This window comes from Mesocricetus auratus, unplaced genomic scaffold (genome assembly GCF_017639785.1).
Source record: "Mesocricetus auratus isolate SY011 unplaced genomic scaffold, BCM_Maur_2.0 Super-Scaffold_100027, whole genome shotgun sequence".
In the NCBI taxonomy this organism is placed as follows: domain Eukaryota; kingdom Metazoa; phylum Chordata; class Mammalia; order Rodentia; family Cricetidae; genus Mesocricetus; species Mesocricetus auratus.
Genome location: NW_024429208.1, coordinates 14,931,509 through 14,948,885, shown reverse-complemented (window position 1 = coordinate 14,948,885; position 17,377 = coordinate 14,931,509). Strand labels below are relative to the sequence as shown.

Sequence of the window (17,377 nt, the reverse complement as noted above, 5' to 3'; positions counted from 1 at the left end):
TATAACTATCCTCGTCATGTCTAATAGTGGTAGTGTTACCTTGACACTGTTTACCAAAGAAAGTGTTTCAAAATGTGTAGATGGCCATGTCCTTTGTCTTAGGTCATCTCTACAGCCACCTCTTAGAAAGGAAAAGAATGCGAGTCCTGTAACCCAAATTACCAGGTGGCTATTTAAACTGCTAGCCCAACCCAGAATTCCTTTCTCTGCTCTGGGGCTCAAGGCCATCTTGGCACTGTGATACCTTCCTCTATCCTCATCGATCTTTTAACCAAGTAAGTCCACCTGCTTCCTCAGCAGCCATTACGGGGGTGGAGAGGTGGGGGGGGGGAGGTTGTGACTCTAGGTTTACCCCATTCTCTTTCCTGCCTCTTACTGACCTGTTAACTCCTTCGGAATCTCAAATACTACATGCTTACAATGAATGCAACCCAATGAAAACCTCCAGGTGTTTTTGGCTCGAGTCCTGATTTGTTTACCGGTGCTGTGATAAAATGCGGACCAGAGACCGCCTTGGGGAGAAAAAGTTTCATTTCACCTTAGGCGTTTACAGTCAGTCCACCATCAGGGGAAGCCGGTGCAGGAGCCCAGGAATTGAAGCAGAGACTGGGAAGAGCATTGCCCCCTGGATGCTGTTCTCTGGCTTGATTTCCCTGCATCATGTACAGCTGCTTCCCTTAGCCCAGCTTTATCTGCCTAGGGATGGTGGGCTGGGTCCTCCTCCATTAATTAGCAAAGAAGAAACTACCTCACAGCCATAGATCCTTTTCACCTGGGCAATACATCAGCTGAAGTTCCCTCTTTCCAGGTGACTTTAGTTGTGTTGAGTTGACAGATGAAGCTCACTATGACAGTTGGGTTTGTTTGCATAGTCTTTCTTCTGTGTTTGACAGTGCTGTACTCCCATGCTGTCTGTTTTAAGACCACCAGGGCAAGACCTCTTAGGCTTGAACATTGCTAAGCTCATGGACATGTAAAGCTCATTTCGCTTCCAAAACCAGCCAAGGCTGGTTTTTGGCCCTTGGACTGTATCTGAATGTTACCTCTGAGCCCACCACAATGGCAAACCCAAGAGTGAAATTAATGAGTCTGCAAGACTCTGGCTTATGGACTGTTCTGCCAGATCTGAGCAAACCCTCTCAGGCTCTTGCAGAGATTTATTTAAAGTTTGAGTTGCTTTAAAAAATCCACATTAGGAAGATACATTTTTAAATCAGACTGACTCATTGCAACGTAACATCTGCTTCTGCCTGGGGTTGCAGCCAGATCAGAAGTAGTCTCCTGGCCTCCATATACTGGAGGTAATTATTTCTCTGCTTTGTGTTCCCTACTGGGCCACTGTGAGTGGGCTGCCAGAGACAGAAATGTGTCATCTTCTACTTGAGGAACTGGTCAGAGCCTCCACCCCACCCCCTCAGATGGGTCAGCCTAGCTCTCCACCTGCCCTACTGAATTGAAAACCAGCTTCGCATGACTGCTGTGCAAAACTCAGAACAAGTGTTAGAACACAGTGAGTCACACAAACACTTGATTTTCTTCTTCTTTTTCTTTGAAAATAAGCACTGACAGGAGGTTCAAGGTGTTGAGTCATAAATTGACAGCTCTCATAGCATACCCCATAGATGCTCCTAGGAAGTTCTCAGAATAATATTTATTTTTCTTATTTTTATAGTAGTTATTAAAATAGCAGTTCTCAAGGAGATTACATACCAGTTTCATATGCCTTATCCCAAAGTCTCACCAAGGATGTGTGAACAAATTTTAATTTTGTTTTGGAGATTTTTAACACTGAACTCAGGACCTCCTGCACTCTTGTGCAAGTGCCCAGCCTCCAAGCTCATCCCTAGCCCAATACTGGGAATGTTGATTGGCTTAATAGGTGTCAGTAGTCAATCAGATTAACCACTTCTTGAACATAATTCTCCCAATTAAAACCAAAAATTTAAAAACTAAGTTGCGATCATAGCTAGACACATATATGAAACATAGGTTGCATGGATATGCTAAAAGTTCATAAAGGTGTGGCTTTATTTAATGTCAACCTTTCTTAGCCTTTCCTGGAAGACATTAGTCTTCTCATTCAGTAGATGATGAAACAAGTTTTAAAATTTCTTATTTTAAGCCAAGTTGCTTGCTGCCAAGACTGGCTGCATGAGACTGGCCCCCAGGACTCACATTATGGAAAGAGAGAACCAACTTTGTAAAATTACACTCTGACTCTCACATGAAACACATGTGAATACACATGTGGATGAACACACACACACATCCCACGTTAAAAGGTTCATTGTAGTCTGTTTCTATTAGCTGGTGAAAGACCTAGGATTCACACTAATAATTTGTTTAGTTACACTTAGACTAATGTCACAACTCTAGAAGCAGTGGACCAGGGGGGACACAGCCCATAAATGAGGTGGGCTTGAGTCTTTTACAATAACCAACTTTATTTAGAGCCACAGACAATTTATACTCTGAGGGTTAAGAAAGGTCCTGTAAGTAAAGTTCTCATGAGTTCAAGATGTGTACACTCATAAACACAAGCCACACATGGCAAAAACATGTTTTTCCATAGAGGCATATAAAGGACAGTTTAATTGAATAACAACAGTAGGCAATGATGAGTAATCTGAAGTAAACTCACTCCTATCCGCTACACCTGGGAGGAGCACGAAAACACATTCCAAGAACAATTCTGTGTTTTGAAGAAACTGAGGTCACAAGAGTCTTGTTTTGTGGAGTGTTCTCATAAGCACTTAGGATTCCCACAGTACTTTATTCCTGGACTGATAGGTTAAGATGTCTTCTACTTCATCTTTTAGGGACCCCTGCCTCAATTTTTACATTAACACAGGGTTTCTTTTTCTAAAGTTTTACATCTGTTACAGAGACTTTAGAAATTACAAAGAAGAGTTTCTTTTATTGTTGCATGAGCATTTGTCACGAGGTCCATCCTTTCACCATTTGTAAGTGAGGTCCTGCATTGCTAGCTTGTTGAGCAGATATCCTCCGTGTGTCTTTTCACAGTTCTGTACGTCTGATACAAGGACCAGAAGGGAGTCATGAAACTGGCCAGATCCTACACACAGTATATACACTTGCCAGATTCTTGGCTCCCAGCCCCTTCCTCTAAACCATAACATATGATGCCATGAGCCCTGGCAAGCTGCCCATTACTTTGGAAAAAACAGCATGTCCTCAGGATCCTTGAGAAGCCACCAAGTTCAAGGTGTCCACATACTTCTCCCTGTGGGGTTGGGAGAGGCTGACAGTTCTGTTCCCAGATGGCATCTCTGGCTTGGAGTCTGCCTTGGCCTCTTTTGAGTAGAGAGCTCAATGAATCTGTCTACACAAGTGTACACACAAATACATTTGCCAACTGATTTAATTAAACCTGTTCTCAATTCACATGGTTATGTTTGGACAAGAACGAAGACTCTACCAAATTACCAGCAGCATTAGCTCTCTGGAGGAACACAATTTGTATGATATATATGTAAATATATAAATACCATATGTATAATTATTCACATACACACACACATATATACATGAATATAAACATAATACATGCCACATACAAATACACACACATTTGAATGGAATTGGTTAGAATGGTTTATATGCTGTGGTTCAGCTAATCCAACAGTGACTGTTTACCAATGGGATATCCAAGAATCTGTTAGTTCTCCAGTCTACAAGACTGGATGTCTCATTTGGTCTTTACTCCAGAATCCTGAAGAAGCAGGCTCTAAGGCCAGTGCAGGGATGGGTTTACCAGTGAGAGTGAGAGCGAGCAGGCAGAGAGAGTGAGCCTCCTTCTTCCATGTCCTTTATATAAGTTGCCAACAGAAGGTGTGCCCAGATTTAGAAGTGTGTCTTCCCACCCACAAAAAAATATGGATTAAAGGTGTGTATTCCCACTTCAAATGGTTTAATTAAAATAATCTGCTCTGTGTGTCGGGCTCACATCTTTAATCCCGGCACTTAGGAGGCAGAGGGAGGTGGATCTCTGTGCTTGAGGCCAACCTCAAGTGTCTTAGGGATCCTCTGTTGGCATGCCTACCCCTCATCTTCCCCCTTAACACTAGGGAAGCTGGCATCTGGACTGACCCCGGTGGGAAATAAAGAGCTAATTTAGGGATGAGGGAGAAGTTCACATAGAGAATCAGGGCCTAGGGCTGGCCCCCTGTGGGGGGAGGTATTGCAGCAGGCTTTGTTTTCATTTTTGTTTCATAAAATAGAGTGTTACATAATATTTTGGAAGCAGAACAGAGCCATTCCTAATTCTATATTTTGGAGTTACTTATTAGCCTCTGGTTTTTCTCTTAACTTTCTTCCTCCTCCTCTTCCTCCTCTTGTTGTAAGATTGTGTGTGTGTGCGCGCGTGTGTGCGCGTGTGTGCGTGTGTGTGCGTGTGTGTGTGTGTGTGTGTGTGTGTAATTGTATAATGCCATGGAATATGTGTGAGGGTCAGAGAACAGTTTGTTAGAGTTGGTTTTCTTCAATCATGTGAATCCCAGTGATTGAACCCAGCCGGTTGAGGCTTGGTTTTTCCGCACTGGTGGATCTCATTGGCCCAGGGGTGGTGCTGCTGTGTATTGACCTCTGTGGTTACTACTGGGCACATTCTGAGCATCAAGTATGTTGGTAAGTCCTCATTTCAGAGACTGACTCCTTATCTCTCTCCATCTTTTTCCTTCCTCTCTTGTAACTTCTTCCCCTTCACTCCTTTGCTGACCAATAAGTTCGTTAATCCCCCTTTTCCTCACAATCTATATATTTTGCCCAAATTCTATCATATTCACTCAGCTCCTTCCAGTGTACTCTGCAACTCATGCAAATGATAAGAAATGAAATCTTTGGATAACCCATTCAGAAATAGCCTTCCAATGCCTTTGTTGGTGGCTTTGTAATAGTTTCTCTCCAGCTCTTGGGAGAACAAACATGGCAGTATTTTGAAAGCTTTTTATAGCCCCAGAAGGGATACATGACAGAAACATGCCGTTATCATTGCTGTTATGATCTTTATTTAGGAACATGACAGCCTAAGGCCCTCTGTCACTTCTAAGTCTGGATCTCTCATTTTGTTTTCCCAGACCCCATGCCAACTCATAAAGATGCGCAGAGTGACGCCGATGGTACCCCAGAGGACCTCCAGTCTGCAGGCACCAGCAGGCTACTCTATCACATCACCGACGGTGATAATCCTTTGCTGTCACCACGATGCTCCATCTTTAGCCAAAGTCAGAGGTTCAACTTGGACCCCGAGTCAGCCCCGTCTCCACCCAGCAGCCAGCAGTTTATGATGTGAGAAAGCCCACTTTGATGACCGTCTTCATTTCATGTAGTTTTCCCAAAGACATTCCTAATACACAGTGAAACTTAGCTCTGAAACAGGGCAGATTATGCCCAGGGAGGAATACAATTATGAATTTATGTGGTAAAGCAAGATTCTCCCTCTCCAGGCGGGAATACCACCTCTGTACTGACCCGAGGTCTCAGGAAGAAATGGTCATGAGAAGTGTCTGTCTGTGCAAACATCTAGATTGTCCTTCCTAACTAGCTCAGTGTGCTGCCCATGTCCAACAGTAGATGTGGAATATAGATTAGAAAGCTCTCCCTTCAACTCCTTGTTGGGATCTAGAAAAGTGGTATCTGAAAATAACCATTATCCTCTCCAAATTAAATGGGCAGTTAGATATAGCAGTATCTATAAATCATATGTGCCTCCCAACCCCGTCATTAAACGTGGTGCCTAGCATTGGTCATTTATCTGTTTCTTCGTGTGTGTCAGATGTGACCCCCAACACTGGTCATTTTAGTAGCATCTCCCTGTGTGCCAGATGTGGGGTCTACACACATTCTGCAATGGTTCTTTGAATTTGAGATTGCAGTAAGTTATAGCAACTATGTGGTGCTTATTTTTAGCTTGCAAAAATACTTTTGATGTGTAATTAAAAGATAGACTTTCTTGGCTAAAGTATACTCCCTTTTGATGTCCCTAGTTCTTCTTCAAAATGTCTACTGTTCTTGAGTTTATCCCAGCCTGGTTACTATGGGATGAATCATTTATGATTAATCTGAGGGACTTAATGAGTCATTATGGTTGCATGGAAATTGTGTGTCATGTGATACCCTGGAAATATTTTCTGGAGAGAGGGCCATTCTTCTTGACACATTTGAAAAGGTTTTTCTTAACTTGCTTGAAAACACCATTAGGTGTGACTTATATAACCTGTTGAAGGGAGGTGCCTCAGCAGGGCTGTCTGAGTCCCAAGGTGACCTTACTACATTTTGAGAAATATATTTCTTTGTGCTGATGTTTTGACATTTGTATATGAAAAGCCCCCAAAGACATTGGCCCACAATGCAATGCTGGGATCAGAGGTCGCAAGGGATGGAAGGGAGCTCCTGGTATAAGGAGCTGCTCTCTGGAATTCTCTCATCTCCTGGGTTCAGAGGGTAGGCAGCAAGGTTCACTGAATCCCCCTGCTGGAAATGTTTTGTCTGTAACCGTGGCAGGCCATGAAGCTCTTCTCAATGCAATGGTGGGGATGGCAAGGCCCAGACCATCACACTGCTCACTAATGGTTTTGTTTTTTGTCTGTAACCGTGACAGGCCACGGAGCTCTTCTCGATGCGGTGGTGGGGATGGCAAGGAGCCCCAGACCATCACACAGCTCACCAAGCACATCCAGAGCCTCAAGAGGAAGATTCGGAAATTTGAAGAAAAATTTGAACAAGAAAAGAAATATCGGGTAAGTACCCCAGGATTTAATGAAAGCACAGATTGTGTCAGACAAGGGTGTGCATTTTCTTGGGACTCCATCCCTCGGTTTTGGCTTGCTGGAGGGCAGCTCTGTACCTACTGGTCACCCATATTCCCCGCCCCCTTCATCATGAGCTAGGTTGAATGGTGAGCCCACCTTGTTTTCACCTGTAGGCAGCTGATTTCTGCTAGATACATCCTACTCTCTACAAGTCCTACTTTTAAACTAATTGATTATTCATTTCTCCAGTCTTTCTGAGCATCCTTATCAATACTAGATTTTTTTTCTAGATCAAAAGCTTGGAAAACTCCTGAGTTTTGAACTTGACCTGTATCTTGTTAAGGACTTAAGCGCCCAAACATGCAGAAACTCTAACTACAGAGGGTAATGATGGGAGACACAGTTATGTGTGTGTGTTTGCTTGTTTTGTTGGTTTTTGCCATGAAAGAACGTCCTGGTGGATGTGATCACTTCCCAGGTGGCACCGGCTCAGGCCACTCTTGAACAAACGGAACCGTCTTTTTTCCCAGCAGACACCGGTCGGTTGGGTTGGCAGAGTTGTCAGCGAACCTTCTTCGTCCTTTCTCACACATGAAACCACAGAGCCCAGAGAAGGCTCAGCTTGACCAATGCCGTTTATATTTATTTTCTCTCTTGGTGACCATGAAATAGAGAAAATTCAAATCCACAGGGAATTGCACAAAGATAGTGGGTCTCTGGCGGACAGCCAAGGGCAGCTTGTTATTAGAATGAAATAGAGCAGGGGGAAAATCTCTCAGATATCTTGAAATATTTAAAGGTTCAATGCACTCTCAGTACAGAGGCAATCAGAAGGTTCCTGTGTGTGATAAGTTCTGCAGGAAAGTGGCAAGTGGGTTAAATTCCCCATTCCCTTTCTGTCCTCCATGGCCTTGGCTTCCCTGCAAGGAGGTTTTTAAGGAGTGGTGTTTAGTTTTATAGGAAGTACAATCAGATTGACTTTCAAGACTGTCTAAGTGAGGCTGTTGCAGATCCTTCCCTTCATGCGGCAGCCATGGGCTACTCTTGGTCCATACAGAAGGATGTCTATTTTCTCAGTCTTTATCCTGTAGATAAGTAAACCCAAGCCTACTGAGGACTTCTAACTAGCTGTGTGCTATCCCTTGCAGCAGTGAGCTAATAAAGAACAGGCTTGGGTGGTGGTGTCATAGGATTCTTTGTGTCCAGCTTTGATAGCCCTGGTATTCTGGGAAGAGCTGGTTTCACTGTTGATGTGCTGGAGTTGACCAGACCTGTCTCGCCATTCCTGTGGACACTGAAGAGTGGCAAATGGGGGATTCTGTTTTGCAGCCTGTTCACACTTGTGAGCTGGCAGTTCCTGAGTCACACTGTTGTAGATTCAACCCTACACAGACCCTCGGCAACCCCGTGGCTCCGGACATGCTACTTTCTGTTCTGGTTTGTGCAGCAGTAAATGAAGTTTGCACGTACTGTTGCCAATCAGGAGTCCTTCTAAAGTGCCTTATAAATGCCATTTTTGACTTAGTATGAATCTGCTACAGTAGTACCTGTAGTAATTTATCTGACCACTTCCTTTTAATCATCCCTAACAAAGCCTATAGTAGTGAGTTTGGGTGTCCACTCAGACACAGAGAGATCTCAAAAGCTACCATGAATGTGTGGAAACTTCTATGATTTGGGAGCCATCTTCTACACAAGCTGAAGTTATCCTTAAGGAAGCTCCCCTAAGGGTAGAAAAATAAAAATAAAATGCATTGTTGCAGCTGATTTCAGGCTTCTAAGTACTTTGTCATAAAATTCAATCCCCAATCCTCCTTCATCCCAGGGGTGGTGAGAAACTTACTAGTCTAGGACACTGTATTTTGTATATTTCTTAGGCTGTGTATGGGGTAGATCCAGCGAAGCATCACTTACCTGCATAGATGTCTTTAGAATAGGAAATTCTCTGAGGGTTCCAAGAGGGCAAATGTAAAACATAAGCTGTCAATACAGCTAGACAGCTAACAGGACTTCCTTCTGGAGACCCTAGGTGTGGGGTTACACTAAGCCTTATTTTTCCCCTTGAGGAATGGATTGGGCAAGCTGTGTCACTGTCCCTGGTTCTGACAGTTCAGGGATGGAAGGTGTAGTCCCCTATCTGTCCTCTTCTGAGGGGGAAAACAATCCTTGGTGTTTTCCTTCAATCTTCCTTTCCACCTCGATTTTTAGGGAACATAGCATTCATGCATATCTAATGGTGTCACACAAGCACTGTTATCTCCTTTGACATTGAATGTGCTTTCCAGCATCCTGTGTCTGTCACTGAAGACTTGCTCATCTCACATGACTGAAGTGGGCCTTCAAGGGCGGACTGCTGACAGGGCAGGCACTTCTGTCTGTTAGCTCTATGCAGGAGGCCCCCTGAGCATCGCAGTCGAGTTTCTTGTATAGTCTCAGGTGGAGGTAACCATCCTCAGTGTGCTTTTAAGTTAGCACGGTAGCTTTGGCTGAAGAGCACTCCTTGTGATCTGTGGCGTGGATGGAAAGGCTGTTTGGCCACCCTTATCTACTGATTTCTCTTTTCTTGGGAGAGTCTACTTTTATGTTCTGAGGGGTAATTCAGAAGTGAATGATCTGACTGGCAGAGTCACGAGTCTCCCTCCATGTGTGTTTGTCAGTAGAGACACATTCAGATTTCCTTTGAAGGCATGGTAGAATATTACTGCTACCACCATCTGCTGCTAGAGAGACAAAGCTAGTGACAGAAACTTCCGTGGTCTGAACTGGTACTTCTGTATTGCTCAGCAGATTCTGATCCATTGCAGGAAGTCTGTGATGGAGACACTGTAATCATCACATATTTAGTATGGGAGACAATAGGTCACAGAGGAGCTGAAGAATCTACCCAAGGTCATGTGCATGATTAAGTTTCACTTCAAAGCTACCTCAGTGTGGGACCTTGAATTCTTATTTTTTAGTTTTATTTTAGAAACAATCTCCCCATTCCCTCACCCTCCTATTCTCCCGTGCCTCCCACCGGCCCCCCCCAACCCACTCCCTGGGACCTTGAATTCTAATAATGCTTAGAAGTAGGACTTGTCCCCTGATAGGCTGGCCTTCAAGACAATTATCACGTGTCAAAGACCATGTGGTCTGCTTTCTTGAGCTTTGAGGACATGACTGGAGGGTTCCCAGCCTCCCAGTTGGTGAGTGTTTCACAGCAGGGCCCATTCCAGTCCACAAGCAAAGCAGGAAGCATTCATTTTTGTACTATCACCATGTCCATCACCATCGGTAGAGAGGATGGCCTGGAAAAGAGTTTCGGACTGTGGGTGGCTTATGCGGTGATGGAGGGTGGACAGTGGCACGGTTAGGATGTGTGAAAGTGTTGGGTACTTTGGCATGCTTCATGGAGGAGAGAAAGTAGAGAACAGTTTCATTCCCTCGAACCCTGCCTGATGCCTCTCCCAGCTCAGCGTGTCTCTGAATTATCGGTGTGGTTCAGCTGCTTAACATTTTTGGTTTTCTTTTCCTCTTCCGTCTCTCCTTCCCTTCCCCCTCACTCACCCTCTCCCTCCCTTGCTCCTCCTCCACCACCCCCCACTTGCCACTCCCACCCACTTCTACTTTCCCATCCTGTAGCCTTCGCATGGGGACAAGACTTCGAATCCTGAGGTTCTGAAATGGATGAACGATTTGGCTAAAGGACGCAAACAGCTCAAAGGTGAGCGCCTCTTCTCTCAGAGTCACCGGTCATAACAGCATAATGTGCAGGGCCACTACAAGTCATTTCCACCTGGGCCTTCTTGGGCTTTGGTTTCCTGCTGAGACTGGTGCTCCACTTGAGATGACACCCTGGCTCCCCATGTCATTCAGGCCCTCTTAAAAAGCCTCCTACAAAAGAGACCAGGGGCCTTCAGCCAACCTGTGGGGTTCTAACCTCCCTGGCTACTAGATTGTGAAAGACAAAAGTCGCCTAAGGAGTCATCAGATCCACTGCATATGTGAGCATGTTAAACCCGCAGGGGAAGCTTTGTGGCTTGGAGCTATTGAGTCAAGCAGGTGACTTGCCTCCCTGGTCACTCCTCTTCTTCCTTTGTCCTTTTCTGGGATGGTGATGTATTATTAACACTAAGGGCAATCACTGTATACTCATAAAAGTCATTTTCTTGTTGTTTGTTCTCTAAGTCAGGATTTAGATATGAGAGTTGGTCCAAATGGAAAGGAATAATAATTTGATGGTATTAAACCGTAATGATGGGTAGCATGTTTATAACAACGTGCAGCTTGGCATGGTGACTCATGCCTGTAATTTCAGTATTTGGAAATCTGAGGCAGAGGGATTGTGACACTGGGGTAATAGTAAGTTGCAGGCAAGTATGGGTTACAGTTAGACACCAAATCAGACATCAACATAAACAAGACATGAAGCCAGATCATAAAAGTAAGTGAAAAGAAATGAACTATATTATATAATTGAAGAATCAGTATAAATGGTCTTATTCAAATGCAACTCCCCCTTCCTGTGGCATGTTCTGAAATGCAATTCCATGGTAGGTCCCAGGTGGGATTATTATTGTTATTTTTAATTGTCTAGAGTTTCATAAAGCCACATTGTTAAAATGGTGGGCTCTGGATTTTGAAAGTTAACATTTAGGGGCTTGAAAGATGTTGCAGTATTTAAGAGTACTTAGTTCTCTTCCAGGGAACCAAGTATAGTTCTCAGTACCCACACTGCACCACCCAGCTGGGAGTTCTGAACTCATCTTCTGGCTTCTGGGGGCACTCACACTCACATAGCAAACATACACACACATACACACTCATATAGCAGGACACACACACATTAAATCTTTGTGAAAGATTTAAGATGAAGAATGTGAAATGTGTCAAGTTGGGGCTGGAATTCCCAATGCCCCCGTCTCTCATCTCTTCTGCTTCCCTAGTTCTGCATATGTAATATATTAGTGCCTGTATTTCCAGAAGCCGTACCACATACACAGCTTTTACCGTGCACACCAACAAACTGATGCACATAGAATTTCAAGTGTTCCAGTGGGCAAGGGTGGAAACCAGGAGGGCCAGGTCTTCCTCCAGAACTCGGCTATAATCCAATTCTGAGTTCTTGTCTCAGTTGGTATTTCACCCCAGGGGAAGTCAGCCTCTAGAGATCTGTCAGCATGGCTGATGGAGCTCGCTTGAGATACTGGTCACGGTTAAGGTGGAATTTGCCAGCAGGAAGCCATCACTGGCATTGCTGATTGCTGGGGAAGGAATTCCTGAGAATCTCTGTTTTCATTTGGGTCAGTGAGTCCTTCCTGCTCATGGTAACTCAAGGCATTCCCCATAGAACTAAAGCTGAGGCTGTCGGAAGAACAAGGGAGTACTCCCAAAGGCCCCCGGAGAAACCCCTCTTGTGAGCAGCCTCCAGTACCCAGAGAGAATGGCAAGTTGGAAGCTGTGGGTCCTGAGCCAAGCTCCTCTGGAGAGGAGACTTCAGACGCTGTGTTGATGGAGAAGAGAGACCAGATTCCTCCCCGGGACGATATGAAGGTACCTCACCACATTGACATGGGGTGGCAAGGACGTGCTGTGGACCAACTGTCAGTCTTTCGCCACCACTGCCGCATCTTAGGGCTTTAGCACCATTGTCACGTCTTTAGGAGACTGCTCCTAGCACTTCAACCTTTTGAGTTCCTGGTGGGTTAAAGGACTGTGACCGAGGGGTGCTGCTAGGATGTGCCAGTTCTGGAGGAGGTGTGCGCTGGTGGAACGTGCTAAAGATGGGAGGATGTATTCTATGCTCCACCAAATAAGTAAATAAACCGGAATCTAGGATATGATTCTATTATCGGTAAGGAGCTCCAGTATAGGCCCTTCCCCATATATTAAAGTGTGATAAAGAAAGGAGAGAGATAAGGTAAGGGTTTCATGTCCTAAGAACAGAGCTGAGGTTTCTAGGAAGTGATAGGTTGGGACTAAAGATTTCAGCTTTAGACATCTGAGTTTTGAAATCGGAGACAGCTGGATAGAGTTGTCAGTTAGGTATTAGGGTACATAAGCCTGAGGCTTAGTCAAAAAGATTTATTACGTTTTATAAAGAAAAGCAGCACTTACCTCAGTAATCCCTCCTCTTGTTGCTTATCTGTGTTTCCATTTCACTGAGGCCAGGGGAGCTTTCTTGAGTCCCTTCCGTATCAAAGCTGAGGCTCATGTGGTTGACCTTTACGCCCTGTGTTAGAGCGGCACTCAACTCGACACCTCTCTAAGGGCCTTATATCCTTTCCTGCCTCAACCCATCACATTTCTTGCACAGAAAGACCACCTTTTGTTCAAAGACTCTTAGTGTCTATACGTAATAGGTGTTGAATGTAAGTTTCCTGAGTGAATATCTGAATGAACAAATGAATGACATCTGACTCTGGAATGAAGTCTTGTTGAGAAGTATGATCACTTTACCTATTCTGCCAGACACAACCTGGTCTTAATAAGTCAGGACCATATACCAGATCTCAGAAGTCCTATATATCCCATCTTAGTTTTTAACTCTGGGGACTTGTGTTCTGCAAGTACACATGGGACCAGAATCACCTCCATCATTCTTTCACCTTTAAATTTGCAAAAGATCCAATGTGTTCTGAGTCATGAAGGGACATCAGTAATGGTTGGATCATAGGCTGGTATGTTGTTGGTCACATATGGCTAGCCTATCCCCTGCCCCAACATTGTAGACTTTGTTTTTTGTTTTGTTTTGTTTTTCCCAGATAGAGTTTCTCTGTGGCATTGGAGGCTGTCTTGTAACTTGCTCTTGTAGACTGGGCTGTTCTCGAACTCACAGAGATCCATTTGCCTCTGCCTCCTGAGTGCTGGGATTAAAGGCATGCACCACCACTGCCCGGCTAATTGTAGACTTTGATGATAGCCAGTGGATAACTTCTGTGTACATGGCACATTCAGACACATCTAGAGTTTCCTAGCATTAATATTTCCAAGGGACTTCCTTGTATTTCATAATTATTTTTCTATATCTATATAAACATTTTGGTTAGTATAAAAATCCCAATGATTGATTGATCAACATCCTCTGACTAGGCTATACCTCTGAATAGTCTACTAGGCTATTAATAAATAAGTGGATTAATCCATTGATGAGGTCATCAACCTCATGATCCAGTCACCTCTCAGTAGAGGCACCAGCTAGGAACCAAGACACAACATATGAGCTATTTGGAGAGACACTTTGTATCCAGACCTAAGAGTAGATGATTGAAGGACAGTTACACATTTCCAAAAAGACCCAAATGCTTGTTCTATGAGTTCAGGTAAACCAAGACAGAGAAGTTATGTGGGGACTGCTGTCCTGGGCTGCCTCTCTACTGAGAGTTGGGAAATAAGAAGCAATTTAAATAGACAAGGATTTGGTAAGTACTGTACAAGGAATGAAGATGAATGACAGAAAGCAATAGGAATAGTTTGTTTCTTGAGTAGGGTTATTAGAAGGACAAAGACAGTTGATGTCTAATCAAGAAAGTGAACAGGCCAAAGAGAGCAGCAAAGAACATTCTAGATAGAACTCCCAAGTACTAAGGCTGTGAAAGAATGAAGCAGTTTTTTGTTTGCTTGCTTGTTTTGTATACATAAGAATCTCAGGGCTGAGGGCTGAGCTATGGGGAGATATGAGGTACAGTCAGAAAATCTGTGACTACTGGGATAACACTGGACTTTGTAGGCTATGAGATGGAGCAGGGGTGGCCAAGTGGTAACATTTAGAATATCTGATGACTCTGTAAATAAATTAAGGGCAAATGAGAAGGTGGCATGGGTGGCTTGATCAATATAGTGACGTTAGTAGAAAGACAACATACTCAAAGCATACTTTAGTTCAAACAAGAGAACATGTTGAAACCTCAGAACAGTGGTTCTCAACCTTCCTAATACTTCAACCCTTTAATACAGGTCTTCATGTTGTGGTGACCACCTCCCCAACCATAAAAATATTTTCATTGCTATTTGAGAGCTAATTATTTTGTTATTGGTATGAATCATAATGTAAATATTGTTGGAGATGGAGGTTGCCAAACTGGTCGGGATCCACAGGTTGAGAACCACTGCCCCAGAGGGAAGAAAGCAAGAAGAATCCATGGTGACTGGTCAGCTTACTGACATGTCACAGCTATGGGAGGAGGTAGATTTTAGAGTAGAAATGAAGAGGAATAACATATGCTGGGGCACTTTAAATTTAAGATCTCTAAGAAACCACATGTATCCAACCTTCCTAGTTTGCACAGGGCTTTGGTTGAGCACTGAAAACCCATGCTCTGGGAAATGCCTCGGGCCTGGGCAAGCTGGCATGGTCAGTTGGCCCTTTGAATGAAATGAGTCTGCAAATGAGAACCTGAGCACTAAGAAGTCATCCTTGCATAAATGGCAAAAATTCTTTTATTTCAAGCAAAATATCTACTGAGTGGCTTACTGAGTGTCAGAAACCACTTCAAACAGACCTGGGAGTTTAATACAGTCAGGGCCTTTAAGATAGGGGCTATCTGTAGTGGATGTGCAAGCTCTGTTACCTCATTCCAGTACTGCTCCAGAGAAGTGTAATCATAGGAAGTCTCGGAATGGGTACCAACAATGAGTTACGTGTAACGAGAATTATTCCCACTATCCTGGTCCCAGAGCCTATTCAGTCCCAAATGAACATGCAGGATGCTATATTAATTATAGTTGGCCATTTGCTATGGTTTCTTGTGGCTAGCTCTGACTTAATTGTTAACCCATATCTGCTAATCTGAGTATTTCCACGTGGTCTTCTCTTATCAGAGAAAGGTTCTGGACCTCTTCTCTCCTGTCCTACATGGTGACTGACCCATACCTCCATTTCCCAGAATCCTCCACCTCTCCTAGTCCCACCTATTTGCCAACAGTGCTTTCTTTATTCATCAACCAGTAAGACAAACATATACACAGAAGACCATTCCCCATTGCCAGAGCCCACAGCAGAGCTAAAGGACACGTAATTATAGCATTTAACCTGTTCCCTGCCTCCTCAACAGCCTGTGGCATGTCAGTTCATCTTGGTAAGTGCAGTTTCTTGAAGCTCGAGTGGATAGGTGACTTTCCTCTGCATTTCTTGCCATACACCTAAACCACGTTAACTATTAAAATTTCCACGGTGAATTATCTGTCTGCCCCCCTCACTCTTCCTCGTCCCCAGACTTTTATGGAATTTCTTGCATTTGTGTTCAGTCAGAGCTCATTCTGAAGGTGGGAAACCCTACACCATGGCCTTGATAGTTCAGATACTGTGACCGAGCCATTTTCTTCCCCTTTTATTTAAGGGTTTGTTGTTTGTTTGTTTGTTTAAAGAGCTAATCACTGGAAACAAACCTATTTTGTGTTTCTACTTCTGCATGTTGTTGGCTACCTACACTACAAAAAAAAATGTTATCCTTTGATTTTTGTTATGTGTGAAGGGAACCGTATTGATAAAAATATGGCTTGCTGATAGCTACTGGTGTCCACATAAAATAGCCAGAGAGAGCTATCAAGGATGTTGAGTGTTGCGTTCAGGCTCAGTATGCACAGATAAACCACAAAGGTAAAATTGTCCTACCTCACTCTACTGTTGTGGTACCCACAGCAAATGGAAGAGGAGGAGGTTAAGGAAGAGAGAACTCAAACACAATTTGGTAGGATGTGTTGGCAGCTTACTATTCTGCCATGCTAAAAGTTCTTCACTTCCTGTGTGGTTCCCATTCTTAGGTGTGGCATTGCATTCTCCAGAGAAGCTGGCATTCCTAACTGCCACAAAGTGGCCAGTCCAGATGCTTTCTTTCTGGCCTTGGTTATTTAGGAAAAAGCTGCTATAACGCTAGCAGATTTATCCATGTGTTTCTTTTCTTTTTCCTGTGGAACTGTTGTCATGGCCTCTTTCTCAGAAAAGCACAGGAACTTATAAACATAATTATTCCCTCCCTTTAAGCAAAACTCACATTTTCGCCGGGCGTTGGTGGCGCACGCCTTTAATCCCAGCACCCGGGAGGCAGAGGCAGGTGGATCTCTGTGAGTTCGAGGCCAGGCTGGACCGACAGCTTCCAAAACAGAGAAACCCTGTCTCGTAAAACCAAAAAAACCAAAACCAAAAACAAAAACAAAAAAACCTGACATTTTCCTCTCTGGATAGGAAGGGACAGGGAACTATTGCTTTTGAGTTTTAGGAATTAAGGCCCGTCAATATTTCCCCTGCCTTAGGCCCACATATTGGCTGACGTCACATGCCCCTGTCTCTTTAAGGGTTAACTGGTGGTGATCCCAGGAATAGTATCATTACCATTGAGAGATCTTGGGATCATTGTATGTGCACTTCAGTTTTCATCCAGTATCTGGGGAAGCATTCTAAAGCAGTGTTCTCATTCTTGCATTTTTAAAAGTATCTTTGCATTTCTATATTAAAGAATTTTATTTTTAATTAAAATAGTCACATCATCTCCCCACTCCCTCCCTCCCTCCCTCCCTCTCCCCCCCCTCTCTCTCACTCTCTCTCCAATATGCCAAGGCTATTTTAGTGTTGCTTATATGCATATTTTTAGGGCTGACCACTTGGTCAATTAGGGGGCTCATCCCTGGGG

General features: G+C 43.9%; 1 protein-coding gene across 5 annotated transcripts in view; it reads left to right on the top strand.

Moving 5' to 3' along the window:
* Fam13c (family with sequence similarity 13 member C) overlaps window positions 1-17,377 on the top strand; it is a 104,505-nt gene that overhangs the window by 78,055 nt on the left and 9,073 nt on the right. For all 5 annotated transcript variants that reach the window (XM_005070785.4, XM_005070786.4, XM_005070787.4 and 2 more), the window contains 4 exons: window positions 5,097-5,307; window positions 6,620-6,758; window positions 10,392-10,473; window positions 12,100-12,302. In XM_005070785.4, coding sequence (XP_005070842.1) covers window positions 5,097-5,307; window positions 6,620-6,758; window positions 10,392-10,473; window positions 12,100-12,302 — 635 coding nt within the window. The remainder of the gene's footprint in view (window positions 1-5,096; window positions 5,308-6,619; window positions 6,759-10,391; window positions 10,474-12,099; window positions 12,303-17,377) is intronic.